This window comes from Labeo rohita, chromosome 19 (genome assembly GCF_022985175.1).
Source record: "Labeo rohita strain BAU-BD-2019 chromosome 19, IGBB_LRoh.1.0, whole genome shotgun sequence".
Taxonomy (NCBI): domain Eukaryota; kingdom Metazoa; phylum Chordata; class Actinopteri; order Cypriniformes; family Cyprinidae; genus Labeo; species Labeo rohita.
In genome coordinates, this window is record NC_066887.1 from 11,522,087 (window position 1) to 11,536,996 (window position 14,910).

Sequence of the window (14,910 nt, forward strand, 5' to 3'; positions counted from 1 at the left end):
TGTAAAAATAATTTCTTTCCGTCTATTATGAGTTATACTTGTCAGGTGTTGCCGCGTGAACCTGTGCACTAAAGCATAAAATTGCATAATTGTATCCGAGTGAACACAGACTAGACACTCACAATGACAAAATATAGTGGCACGAAGCCCTAAAAATATCCTCTAATTAAGGCCCTCGTTTCTGCTGATACTTGACACCGTTTAACAATAGGGCTACATTTGTTTTCATTCCATTAGAGTTAATTGTTGCCGGCTAACAGCCTTCAGCAGCAATCGTCATCGTTAAGAAAACCCTCTGAACCTCTGAAACCTGCTCTTCGTCTCTTTCTGCACTGCGTTATGATGGGTTTACAGAGATGAAAGCCCGTTGAGGTCAAAGCCCCGCTGGGATTACGCACGTGAGCCTGAGAACTAACGGCGGGAAACGTCACTGCGACGCACTCAGCTTGACCTGGCGTGCGACGTCTGTGTTAAACCTAGGATGAAGTGTTATTAATGTCGAGATGGGCCGTTCATTTACCTCATCACCTCAAATGCAGGTCAGTGTCTGTCAGGCGACATCTACAACACCAATAGACGAGGATAAACAACTCTTTAACGTTTTAATAAGTGGCCGTTCACACAGAACGCGGTTTTGAAAAAACGCGGGACGCAGCGCTGAGGAATAGAAAATATACTCGCGACGCCATTTATTTTCCAATGTACAAATTTGCTACATCGACGCCCTTTTAGACTTGTTTTGGAGATGCTGCGTTGTTTTAAGATTCTTTGGGCCTTTTCCTACGTTCTTGAACGGCATAACCTGTTCTGTGTGAATGGCCGTTAAATGTGCAGTCACATTTAGCTTTATACGGCGAAATTGCAGGGGCAAAATGCAGCCATTTCAACAGCAATCCAAGCGTTTGGGAATTTTGTGAGGGAAAAATCAGGTGAAAAATTCCCCCTAGCGAATTTTACTTTAGAATCAAGTTTGTTGAACTGTTAACATTTAAATTTGCAGTTTGCCAATATAAAGCTGCTTGGTTTGGACGTGACCTCTGAGTTTAAGCAATGGTTCACCCAAAAATGAAAATTCTGTCATTAATTACTCATACTCATGTGGTTACAAACCCATAAGACCTTCATTCATCTTCTGAACACAAATTAAGATATTTTTGATGAAATCCGAGACCTTTTTGACCCTGAATAGACAGCAATGGTACTACCACGTTCAAGACCCAGAAAGGTAGGAAGGTCATTGTTAAAATAGTGGTTCAACCTTAATTTTATGAAGCTACAAGAAAAGTTTTTTTGCACAAAGAAAAGAAAAATAAAGACTAGAGATGCACCGATTGGAATTTTCTTGGCAGAAGTGTGACTGACGGTACCGTTTGTTGCCGATTACGATTTTCTTTTGAAGAACCATTATTGACAGCATATGCATGCAAAAAGCTATACTTCTTTCAATGAAGAAAAAAAAATACGTAATAAAAAAACATTATTAAACAATATTAAACATTACAATTCCCCTGGACTAAGTTACACATATTCTCTATAAATGCATTTACATTGCAAATTTTCACATTCATAAATAATAAATGTTTTAAACATACAAATAAGAAATGTTGGGAAAAATTGCATTGATACTTTTATATGAAACCAGACCACCAGTAGGTGGCAGCAAATGACTGTGAGTCATTTAGTAATTCATTCATCCGATTCGTTCAAACAGCAGAGTCATTCAGAAATGAGGCAAGTGAACGGGTTTTTATAAATTTGTTTCTGAATCATTGACTCACTTGATTAGTAACGAAACACCACTATGCATCGGTTCTGCTTTGGCTTTGATTGGAACTATTTTCGTCAGCGAAATTGAGCAAAAACAGTCAATATTGTGTCTACAATGTAAGTCACTTAATTTTAACTTCTTACACAAATACATTATAAGTTGCTGTAAGTGTGACGTTTAAATGGACTGGCTCGGAATTGGCAGACAGACCAGCCGGTCATCGGTCTGGGCTGATCCTGCAGAAAACTGGCTAATTCAGGTCCCTGGCTTGTTGATCAGTGCACCTCTAATAATGACTTTTTTCTAATGATTTTTTTTCTCTTCCGTCTCAGTCTTTGGTGTTCACCATTGCTGTCTATGCAGGGTCAGAAAGCTCTTGGATTTCATAAAAAATATCTTAGTTTGTGTTTGGAACGACATGAGGGTGAGTAATTAATGACAGAATTTTCATTTTAGGGTGAACTATTCCTTTAACTGCACAGTTGACAGTGGACGTAGTGTGCCTGCAAAAATTCACCTAAGTTTCGCAAATGTGAACGCACCTTAAGGTGGATTAATAAAACTTTAGTTGTACACATTAATTTTATGTTAAGTTTAAGTGAAATTTGTACAGCTTATTTGTTATTTGCTGTGATATCACATCAAATTTGAGAAATAATCTTTGGGTTTCTTGATTTCAACCATAGGCCTAATCCTCAGTTCATTAGTGCTAATGTCACAAAGTTATATGCATAATATGGTACAATCAAGTTACAAATCATCTTCTGAAAACCTGCCAATTTCAAGGGTGTCCCTCTTCAGGATAACAATATTTTCTTTTATAAGCATATAAATATACCATCCATTTATTCATAGCTACATTCATAGCTATTGCATCTACAATAAAATCTGTCCCCCATCAATGACTTTATCCTTCACATTGGCATAGAGACATCAAGTGCCTTCTTCAATGAACAGCTTCAATATACATATAGTCAGAGTGTGCAATAATGAATAATACACAGTTATTGAATAAAGTCTAGACATTGCTTACTGATCAAAAGAATAATTTTGGTAAATGGCATGGGTGACCCAAACACACCTCTTTTCCTTTATGGCTTTACAACTCAACTGCCGCATTCTTTTTTTTTTTTTTTTTTTTTTGCTAGCAGCGGCATGCAAAGATGAAGACATCCTGAGTTTTCCCTTTTTCTCTTTACACAGTAGACTTCCTTCATGTGCACAGGGCATCAGATGCCCGTTCTTAACATCAAACAATACTTGTAAAATCAGGAATGTCAAAAAGAACAGACAATGGGACAGAAAGGTGTGAACTAAAAATAAAAAAAGCACAGTTTGGGCTGAGTATATTGGTCCTTGAGATGAACAGGTCCTCTCTTTTAAATCATTTCGAAGCACTCATGTACTATCCGTCAGGCGTTTGTTATTATCGCCTGTGCTACGGCGGTCAGAAGCTGGTTGTTTTATCGTCAGCATCTGTTTGTTTTTATGGCAGTCCACCCTTCTCAATGGGCTATAAAATCACTAGATATGAGCACATGCTGCTAAGTATAGAACAGGTCTAAGAAGCCACACAAATTTGGCTTTTGGCCCAGACCCTGTGGAATGATGCAGAATGTGGCAGTTTCTATCAGCGCTTCAGCCAATCAGAGTCGAGTGCTCTCTCTTAAAGTAACAGTTCACCCAAAAATTAAAATGGTAATTTGCTTATGCTGCTTTTTACCATACAAAACAGCTTATAGCAGTGGTTCTAAACATTTTTGTTTAAGACCCGGTTATCCACAGTATTTACTGTTTTGAGGGGTTGAACTGTCCCTTAAAAATATGTGCCCCATTGTGTCAGAACATGAAAATGGGCGACTATGAAAAGATGCCTATGAAAATGAATACTTTTTCAGAGGAAGTGAATTTTGCAAGTCATTCCTATAGTAACAGCAGCCTGCCTGCCCTGTGCCTGTTTTTACAGATAAAACATCACAAACAACACATTCATAAATTCAGATCATATTTTTTTCCGTTTGTTTTCTTCGGCATGCACATGCAGTATTAAAAAATACAGTTAGATCAGCAAATACTTGAAAAAGTGTAAAAATCCAGTGCGACAGTCTTTGAGTTCTTGAGGTTAACATGGTTCTTGATTGACAAAGGTCAGCAGTGAGATAATCCATTCAGAGCGCTGAGCCTACATTCCCATAATGTCTCTTGGCATCTTTATTTTTTTAAAGATGTAAAGCGACATGTTTAGGGTTTTTGGATGGGTTATGTTTTTTGTTTTTGTTTTTTTGTTTTTTCCCGTAACAGCAAGGCTTGAGACAAACGTGTTACATGATGTCCTTTTTATTCTCTAAGATCCTTTGAGATAGGGCTGCATGATTAATCAAAATAAAACCAAAATCACAAAATGGCTTAATGCGGTTGAAAAGGCTGCAATTTAAATAAATAAATATATGCATTGTGTGTTTCAGAGTGAAACGCGGCACAATGTTTGTTTACACACGAGCAGCTCATGATCTGTTGTTTTCAGAGTCTCGATTCGCAATAAATGCTGCTCCATTTAAACACATCTCTGCATCTATTCTGAGTTTGGGTCACTTAATACGTGCATTTGTGAGCTCAACATATCTGACCCTGGACCACAAAACCAGTCTTGAGTAGCACAGGTATATCTGTAGCAATAGCCAAAAATACATTGTATGGGTCAACATTATCTATTTTTCTTTTATGCCAAAAATCATTAGGATATTAAGTAAAGATCATGTTCCATGAAGATATTCTGTAAATTTCCTACCGTAAATGTGTAAAAACATCATTTTTGATTAGTAATATGCATTGCTAAGAACTTCATTTAGACAACTTTAAAGGTGATTTTCTCAGTTTTTTTTTTTTTTGCACCCTCAGATTCTAGATTTTGAAATGGTTGTATCTCAGCACCATAACAGACCATACATCAATAGAAAGCTTACTTATTCAGCTTTCAGATTATGTATAAATTTCACAATTTAAAAAAATTTACCCTTTTGGCTGGTTTTATGGTTCAGGGTCACATATTTGAGTTGACAAACAAGCACAGAAAACCATTTTTCGTCAAATCATGCAGCCCTACTTTGGGAGACACGATGGAAAGCATATGACCAAGCTTGCGATTCATAATGCTAAGATCTTATGTGCACGGTCCTGTCTGTTAGGCTGTAGTTTTAGTCTCTGACAATAATGGATGATCTCACTGTTTAAGCATCTTGTAAGAAAAACGCTCCCCGGTTCTTAAAACGCAGCCGTATTCAACAAACCCCCCTGTTTGAAATGGTGATTAAACGTTTCCCGCTGCGTTTCCAAAACTGGAGATGAAAACAACAAGACAAAAACAACTATGATATTGTAGCTAAAAATCGTTTACAAAGCACAACCGGGAAAAAGACACTCCCCACACCCCCCAAGCTTCAGATTCATCAAAAGACTCTTTGACCAGAAAAAAAAGCAAGAGCTAGTCCTCAAATCAGTAAAAAAAGGGGCCTCCACTCCCACACGTTTAAATCCAGACAAAATTATGAACTCAGACAAGCCGACACCAGAAACATTCCTTTGCTTTTCTGTGCATCTCCATGCACAATATCAGACCTCACCAAGGCACAGTCAGACTCCTATATATCCTCATACAAATACATTCCTGAAAGCGGTCTGAGGGACTGGCTCCCTCTACGGAAAACAAAACCTTTCTGGGCCCCTCTCCACCTAGGATAGACATGACCTGATCATAAACCACGGGAACCCGGCAGCTATTTTATTGGTAGTATGCATTGCAGAATGCCAAAACTGTCCAATGACAGCAGTGATTATAAGCCCTCTAAGAGAGAGTAAGTTCCATCCTGATGATGCTGTTTCATAACAAAAAAGATTTAAATGTGCAGTCTGGAATGTTTCTCTCGACCACAGCCTTTTTTTTTTTTTTTTTTTTTTTTTTTTTTTTTTGCAGACTCCCGTCAACGGCCTCTACTCGTTCTTGCTGTTTGTGGCTCGACACAAACACACAAGTTATGTAAGTAGACTACTGAGTGGCCCATCTGCCATCTGGCTATAGCTGAGTGGCGGTTTGGAGTTACACAAACGATTCAGTCTTCGCAAACACAGTCAGATTGGGTCAGTCTGACATGGGATATGCACACCCACTCTAAACATCTGCACAGATCCAACACTAATACCAACCAAAGACATATGGGTATCCGATTAACATCGCACTTTCGGTTTTTCCTCACGCTGATGTGTGGGAAAAGAAATAGCAAGACTTCTGTCTTTTAAAGGGAACCCTGGGTATTATGACTTGTATGGCAATATATAACATTAATGATGTCTCTTACTGAAATATGTAGTACAAAACCCATAAATGATTTATGTTATTTAAAAAAATCCACATCATTTTATATATATATATATATATCTTGGGGACGCCATTTTTTCGACGACGTGAAATGGTGCTACCTTTGCTATTTTTACCGCAGCACAACTCAAAAAATAAAATACTGACATGATGACCACAGCTACTGTAAGAGTTTATAGGTGGTGATGAATATAAGCATAGGCTTAAACCGAATTCCGTACCATTGATTTTCCTCACAAGGAATCTTAACGCCAACATGTTTACAATCTGTCAGAATGGCATCTAGTGTTTCTTGTCTCTGCCATTTGTAAGCTCTTTGAGTAGCTGTGGTCTACTAAGAGCCTTACGGTGCGTTTCCACTGGCACGTAGCAAGCGTTTTGAATTAATTCCTATGCAAGTTGAGATTAAATGCTTGCGCGGTGCATTATGGGATTGAAAGCAGCATAGAGACAGCAGCCAAGAGCGTCAGAAAGGTTGGGCATTACTTGAGTTTATGCAAATCTCGAGCAAAAAAACACCAGGCGACAAAACGCTGTGAAAGGTAGGCAAGGCAGGATTTTGACAAATGTTTCAGAGTGTTTGCTGAACTGGTGGATTACTGAGCTGAAATCACTTCTTGTTGAAGAAGTCATATGTTTTATTTAGGGCTGTCTATATAGGCTACGTTTCATCATTTTGAATTTTAGATTGTACCTAGATAATGCCAATGAAGTGCAAATAGGGTGTAAACATTGTTTTCAGAGGCGTGCTTTGCCCTAAATTTTACACGTTCTAAAGCAGTGGCATTGTAGATTTGATGCTGTAGTGGAAACGCACTGTTAAAGACATCAGGGCTGAAGTGGAAAGAACAAAGACGCAGGTCTTTAGGAAGTTTTATTCATCCACAGGCAGGAGTATACGTTTTTTCATATTCATCAAAATTATTACGCACAGAACCTCAATATGTCAAAACACCTCTCAAAACGTTTGCTACAGATGCCAGAATGCAGAAAATGTAACCCGATCCAAATTTTTCTATGATGGATGAAAATTTCAGAGGCAATGTGTAAACATAATTGACACTACGTGAGGTCGTATTTATTTTTTAACGTTCAGAAAACGTTGGATGAGAATTTTAGCCTCAGTATGCAAAGACCTTCACGCTTTTCTTGTTGCCCTTCAACTGAAAATAACGACTAAAAGCTGCACAATGTGGCATCGTATCAGTTCTTTTTAGAGTAGTGTATTCTGAGTTGTGTTTTGGTAAAAATAGCAATAGGTAGCGCCAGTAGCTCACCGAGTGCAACCATTTCACGTCGTCGAAATAATGGCGACGACGTCGTCGAAATAATGCTACTACTTCTCTACTACATATTTCAGTAAGAGACATCATTTGCGTTATATTAAGCCACACAAGTCTTAATACCCAGGGTTGCTTTTAAAGCGGCTAAACTAGCATGTTAAACTCTGGACCCGGTGAAAGTTCCGAACAGGAAGCTTCTTAATCTGTTGCCTAGGATCTGTACACCGGCGTGTTAAAGTAGCTTAGAATATGGATCAAAACATTACACATTTTGAATAATATACTAGTATTATTAGTTATTGTTGTTAATTACCTATACGGTATGTGTACACAGAACCAGAGAAGACTACTTAGGCTAAGGACAGCTAACACCTTGGCGTCCTACTGAATTTCTGAACAATAAAAGCTTTGTACTGCATTACTATGAGACGTGGACCCAAGTAGATATTCATGAGCAGCACTAGTCCTAAATACTGTTTACCAGGTAGCTTATATAAGTATTGTAGGTACATTATATACTCTGTTTAACCTGTGAACGAAGTTGGCGATAAAAAAAAGTAAATAGTGAATCCAGACACACTCATGTTCCAGCTTGATGCGCACCGTGTGTCTTATATTTCACATCGTACAACAAAAAGGCCTGTGCACAAGAAAGCTAGCACCCCTAATGAACACGAGTAATGCGCTGTAGCCTAGCTAACAAAACTGCAGCCAATACATAAGCACCATGGTGACAGGTGTGTGAAACATCATTAGAAACCAAATGCACCGTGATCTTAACTTCACATTACAGCTTATCTGAGGCAAGAGCATGTTTTTAGGTAACGTTTAGAAATAAATGTGGAGATATTCCCAAAACTTGTCTCATTTGTAGGAAACGTGATGGAAAGAGTTTCCCCAAGTACTGAATGTAAACAACTTTAGACATCGGCCTGCCCTGTTACGTAAAACGCCCATGAGATCTCTCAGACCCTTTGGTCTAAAATAGCACCAGGAAGGGAATGGAGGGACAAGCAGCAGCCTCTGAGATGTTCCTCACACCAGCGGAGGGGCCAAAATATGCAGCTATTAATTATTGAAACTCGTCTTCGTCTCTGGCATGAGATCACAAAATGTTTCAATAAGCATTGGAGTAGAATTGAAGTATAAGAGCCCTTGGGTGCTGGTGTGCGGCTTCAGCATAGCTGCGCTTTCACAAACAGGTTGCCTCCAGTCATACGGAAAGACGCAAGGCCCTAAAGACCTTTTCCTTGCAAGATCTGTTGAATAGTGTCAACAGAGTGTGAGGTGGGGGGGAGAAAATTTAGAGTTCAAAATGCATGAACTCTTGGTCGTTTCTGGATTTTTTTTTATTTTTTTTTTGTCTGTGTCAGGTTTAAAGCGTTTTCTTAGAGATGTTATTTAAATGCATATTGATTTTACATGAGTCTTAATTATAGACTCACATTTAAAATGCCCTTAGTTTTTTCATTTGGTGTAGTATCTGGCTTTATTCACACTGGCTGAAAATATCTGATGAACTCTAGAGTTTTGTAGCCCGGATCCAAACCACATCCATTTGTGGCGTTGGGAGTTTTTTGTATTCTGACCTGCAAAAGACCACATGAAATCTGATGTTTCTGAACCAGATCCAAACCACATCCATATCTAGTGTGAAATCAAATTAAATCATGTTTATTCTTTTTTATATCATGTTTTATTCGTTTGTGAGACTTTTCATAACTGGTGGTTATAGCATTCCTAAATAACCCATGTAGATGCATAGGATATTGACTACATTGTACAAACAAATGATCTAATAACTAAAATCCGACTTACAACCCATTTATGTACAGTGTGAACAAAGCCATTCTACCAATAAAACCAAGTGTTACTCTGGGCATAAAATATTTAATCTGGGGGTTTTAATACTATATACCTTATCTATATATACATATCGACAGTAAGTGAAAAGGGGAACAATGTGATGAACAAAACAGACAATGAGTTGATCACAGTAAGCATTATTTGCATGTATATGATGAGTTAACTAGCTTGTGTTGATGTTACGTAGACGATATCATATTAGACTGTATCAGAGCCACCAAAACCAGATTACAATTGCCAACCGAGCTGCCATATTCCTTAAGATCCAATCCAAGTGTTGACATGGGAGAATTTTTCTGGTCATCCTTTGCAAAGAAGCCCATCGTGAAAAGATGTCCGTCCTCTTGTGACCAGCGTTCTGCCATGTTACGTGATACTGTACCAACTATAGAAGCATAACACCAGCACATCTGAGTGCTTCCAGCTCTTGTGCTGGAGTAGATGTGGCATTTGCTATTTTTATTACTTCCTACTTGAACCTGTGAGGTCAGGAAAAAGGTGAGAGGTAAAGAGCTCTTCACCTTTCAGAGGTAAAAATGAACCACTTTGCAGAGTTTTCTTTACTTGGGCATGTTGGTCGAACCTCTCTAGGCAACAGACTGTGGCGTAAAACCACCGCGGGCTCAAATATGGCTCTAATATGAATGCAGTTCATTCCTGCTGATGGAGTCCGATGGGAAGGAGAGGTTGCGTTGCCTGAATGGCTGGTTCTTGCGATCACTAACTTTGATGCGAGTCTGTGCCGTTGGGTTTTAATGATCGCAGTGCTTCAACACTTCATTCTGTTGAAGTCAGTTAACACACAAAGCAAAAAAAAAGGAAAATGGCACGTAAAAAAACCCTTTTTGGTAGCAAGAAGATATTCCTGTGACAAAAAGCACTGAGTTCTCTGCTGTTAAATCTAACTGCTGGTTTTGCTTTTACTGATCGCATCCCTGAAAGAAATGTCCTGTTGGTAAACGCAAATATAAAACCAGAGATATAAAATCCGTCCTTTGTAGGTGCAATTGCTTGTGTCAGCACGGCTGAAAGGGGGAGCTGAAAGTCTTTCTCTTCCCATACTTGTTTTTTTTTTATTTTTTTTGCATTGAGGAATTTCCATTCAGGGGAGCTGTCCAGTCAACATACTAAAACAAACCCCTGTGGTGGTACATTCTTGAGAAGACAGGGTTTTCTGGCTGTCCAACCCTTAACCTTTAGTAAAATGGGCAGGAGAAATGCGAAAAAGCGCCCGTGGAAAAAGAAACACTTTCTCCAGTTGTGTTTTATAGCACTTACGCAGTCTGAAAGAGAGCTTTCTTCTCTTTTAAAAAGAGCAAGGACAGAGGCTGGTCTTGCCCCGGCTGGTCCTTTAGGAACTGACAAGAATGTCTTTAAGCAGTATACTGAACACAAACAAAAAGAGATGGATCACAAGTCTTTTTTTTTTATTTTTTGCAGTGTAAAGCAACTCGCCTCAAAGGGAGAGTTGGTAATCTGCAAAGGTTGGGAGTGCGTTCGTTGGTTTAGGAGGGAATGCATAAGGGTTTAACCCTCGAGGTCCATGTGGGTTTAAGGTGAAGCAGGGTGGGGCTGTGGTCAGTAACAAAGAAGAAGGGACGTGTTTCATTATGGTATGCATGCAAAGGAAGCCCACCCTGTTTGTTTCTGTAAGCCGTCACAGATGTTTCAGTCAACAAATCTCTGGCAGGCTTTCTTCCAGCGGCAGGCCGTGCACCACATGTCTCGGTTTTCCATGCCGTACACCTTACGACACTTCTTACCCTCGCCTCTTGACTTCCTACTGCACAGCACATGACATAAAACACAAAAATGGTTTTACAAAAAATGTTCAACATTCAAAAGCAAATATTTTACAAAAAATGTGTACTTCCAGAATTAAAATTGAATTAAATAATTGTTCTTATAGTACCTGTAGCTCAAGGCAAGTTCATCTGAAGCTTTAAGTAAAGATGTGTGCACACATCTTCGCAAAAGCAAAGCGAACGTTCGCATCACATTACTCACTCTACATTACTTGCGGGATGTTTTCTCGCGTCACTCGCACAAATAAAACACTGCGTGTACTCTGTTCCATTTCTGATATAACTGGACATGTCAATAAGCTATTCGTTGACTGGCTTGCATGACAGCGGCTCGTGCGCGTCATTCATACAAGTTGAAATATTTCAGCTCAAGTGGGAAATTCGATTAAAGCGAATATCATGCATTGGCTGAAATTGTGTCGCCCAGCAAAAAATTGCGTCTGTTTGCATCTCTGCATGGACTTGTAATCTATGCATGTAATCTATTCGTGCAAATAATATAATTCGCTTTTGGTGTTCACACACATAAGACATGGATAATGTGGTCTCAAAATCATCATCATCATAAGGTGATTAACATTTTTTTTTTGTAGTCACTGATATGACTGGAGTTATTTAATGTGAGAGTACATAATTAAAAAAAATAATAATAATAATTTTGTTTTTTCTAAGATTATAGAGATTAACAAACATGACACAAGCAATATCTAATCAAATCTAAATTTAAAATGCAAAACAACATAAATAATAAAATTATTTATGCAAAAATCTAATTCTGGCCAATAATTTTCATTTCATGGACAGTAACTGATTATTATTATTCTATTTTGTCTAAATAAATTAAAAGCACTAAAAAAACAAAATGCTACGTGAATTTAGGCGTCTTAAAATTATGATGTGCAGCAAGTATAATGTACAGTGTTATTAAAGTGACACTGTATTCTAAATGTGACCCTGGACCACAAAACCAGTGTTAAGTAGCACGGTTATATTTGTAGCAATAGCCAAAAATATACTGTATGGGTCAAAATTGTCCGTTTTTCTTTTATGCCATTAGGATATTATATAAAGATCATGTTCCATGAGGCTATTTTGTAAATTTCCTATTGTAAATATATCTCAACTTAATTTTTGATTAGTAATATGCATTGCTAAGAACTTCATTTGGACAACTTTAAGGTGATTTTCTCAGTATTTTGATTTTTTTGCACCTTCAGATTCTAGACTTTCAAATGGTTGTATCTCAGCCAAATATTGTCCTATGCTAACAAACCATATATCATGCATTTAAAAAAATGTAGGTCACAAATGTAAAATTAGAGGAATTGAGCATTTATAATGAAATATACAATATTAACCAATTTCAATAAGTTAAAACAATATCTAATACCAATATGGTACCTTCCAGTATGATCCTACAATCTAAAGGGTTAGTTCACCCAAAAAATGAAAATTCTGTCATTAATTACTCACCCTCATGTCGTTCCAAACCCGTAAGACCTTTGTTCATATTCAGAACACAAACTGAAATGAAATCCAAGAGCTTTCTGACCCTCACTACCTCAACTACCACATTCAAGGCCCAGAAAGGTAGTAAGGATATTGTTTAAAAAGTCCATGTGACATCAGTGGTTCAACCATAATGTTATGAAGCTATAAGAATACTGGTTGTGTGCAAAGAAAACAAAAATAACGACTTTGTTCAACAATGCTGTCGATGCAGGGACAAAAAGCATTTGGATTTCATCAAAAATATCTTAATTTGTGTTCTGAAAATGAACAAAGGTCTTACGGGTTTACGGGTCTTACGGGAGCGACATGAGGGTAATTAGTGACAGAATTTTCTTTTTTGGGTGAACTATCCCTTTAACACAACACACCACAGACTTTTCACATGCTACTGGCATCATACCAAGTAAGCAGAGAACTTACTGATTATTGTACTTTTCCACACTACTTAAAGAGTTTATGATGTGCGACTAGATTCTTACATCTGGGCGATCATAAAACGTGTAAAAATTTGTATACTTTTTAAGCACAAAAGCTTGTGTGGCACAGGCTCTGGGATGCGTGTCCACAATGCTACAAATTAGTGATGGGTCGTTCTTGAACGAATTATTCATTTTGAAGATAAGAGGTGAGGTGAGCTAATCATATACTAAAGACCCAGGTCTTTTCTGTTTCTTATAGCATTATAGTTTTGTCTTGTTTGTAGTGTGATCAACGTTTGTGTAAGCAGTAGATATGTTACAGAAGTATATTTTTTGCTAAAATGAATGAAACGACTCGCAAAAAAAGATTGTTCATTTTGCTGAACGAGACTCAAAGGTCCCAGTTGGTAAAATGATCTGAACTTCCCATCATTACTATGAATCACGTCTAAGTTCATCATACAGCTTTTGTGCTTAAAAAGTATACAAATCTTTATTTTCCGAAAAAACAACAAAAAAAAAAAAGACAGATTGTTTCGCTAGATAAGACCCTTCTTTCTCAGCTGGGACTGTTTAGAGCCCTTCGAAGCTGCATTTAAACTACATTTTGGAAGTTCGAAATCGGGGCACCAATGAAGTCCATTATATGGAGAAAAATTCTGAAATGTTTTCCTCAAAAACCATAATTTCTTTACGACTGAAGACAGAAAGACGTGAACATCTTGGATGACAAGGGGGTGAGTAAATTATTTGTTAATTGTTGTTCTGGAAGTGGACTCCTGTAATTTAAGATTGAAAGGAAGTGTAGTTAAGACTGTACCTGAGTGAGCCTGCAGCTCTCGGGGGAGATGAGAGCACTGCAATGGTCTGAGAGCGCTGCTCCCCAAAGCCCTGCGTCCGGCTATGAGTGGGAGAGGCCTGCAGTCAGACAGAGAGAGAGTTAACATCCGTCACACAAGGCCAAACACATCATTCATCCATTTCCTGTCATAAAAATCTGAAAGCTCACTTTATAGAGACACTGAGCACAAAATTTAGTCTGTTTAGCTTGTTTTGTGAGCGTTTGTGTATTAGTTTATGCATCACTGTTGAGATATTTGTCAGACTGACTCAATTGAGTTACCTGACAACACTGTCATCAAATCAGAGGCCAAACTGTGGTAGATCAGTAGGTGATTATGAGACAATCGGTCAGGACTCTACTGTGTGTGTATAAAGGGACAGTCTAATGCAAGGCACACTGGAGATCAGTGTGTGCATGTGTGTGATGGGCACAGGAGTGTGTGTGTGTGTGTGTACTCACAGAGGTGCCAGTGAAAGTGACAGGTGGGGACTGCCAGGAGATACTGAAACTGCTGCTGGAGGGGGTGAAGCCAGTGGAGCTTGTGGAAGGGATGGTGACGGGGGCTGTGGCCTGTGGAGTGACAGTTACACTGATATACTGTATTCTCTACGGGCCCACGATTATGACTGGGCTGCATGTATGTAATAATAACCATTTTGACAGCATCTAATATTCAAAAAATGCGGAAGGAATCACAGAATTCATTCATAAAAAAATGGAATTTTGGAATTTACTGTATATAATGCGTAATGTTACGGAATTTGCGAAATTTTGTATAAATAAATCAAAATTAGGTCAGAGTCTAGTGAAACAGGACTAGTGTCTATGAATATTAGGATGCAAAAGACTATTTAAATATAAAATCCTGCATGTTCTGCTTGTCTCTGTGTGAATGATTAGTTTAATACATGCATACTAAAGCGTGCGCTACTCTCAGTGTTTTCAGCCTCTGCCGCCTCAATATACGAGTCCATGAACACATACATAATCTCTAGAACTGCTCTGAGAGTCATTTCATGAGCATTTTACAGTTTCTTTTGA

General features: G+C 38.2%; 1 protein-coding gene across 3 annotated transcripts in view; it reads right to left on the minus strand.

Moving 5' to 3' along the window:
• Positions 1–2,886: 2,886 nt before the first annotated feature.
• Positions 2,887–14,910, minus strand: part of znf704 (zinc finger protein 704) — a 70,387-nt gene continuing 58,363 nt past the window's right edge. Inside the window, exons 7-9 of one of the 3 annotated variants that reach the window (XM_051136439.1) lie at positions 14,329–14,439; positions 13,846–13,943; positions 2,887–11,069 (exon numbers count right to left, since the gene is read on the minus strand). In XM_051136439.1, the coding sequence (XP_050992396.1) occupies positions 10,958–11,069; positions 13,846–13,943; positions 14,329–14,439 (321 nt within the window). In that variant the 3' untranslated portion in view covers positions 2,887–10,957. Of the gene's footprint in view, positions 11,073–13,845; positions 13,944–14,328; positions 14,440–14,910 lie in introns of all 3 variants that reach the window. The other 2 variants (XM_051136438.1, XM_051136440.1) reach the window with 2 other exon arrangements.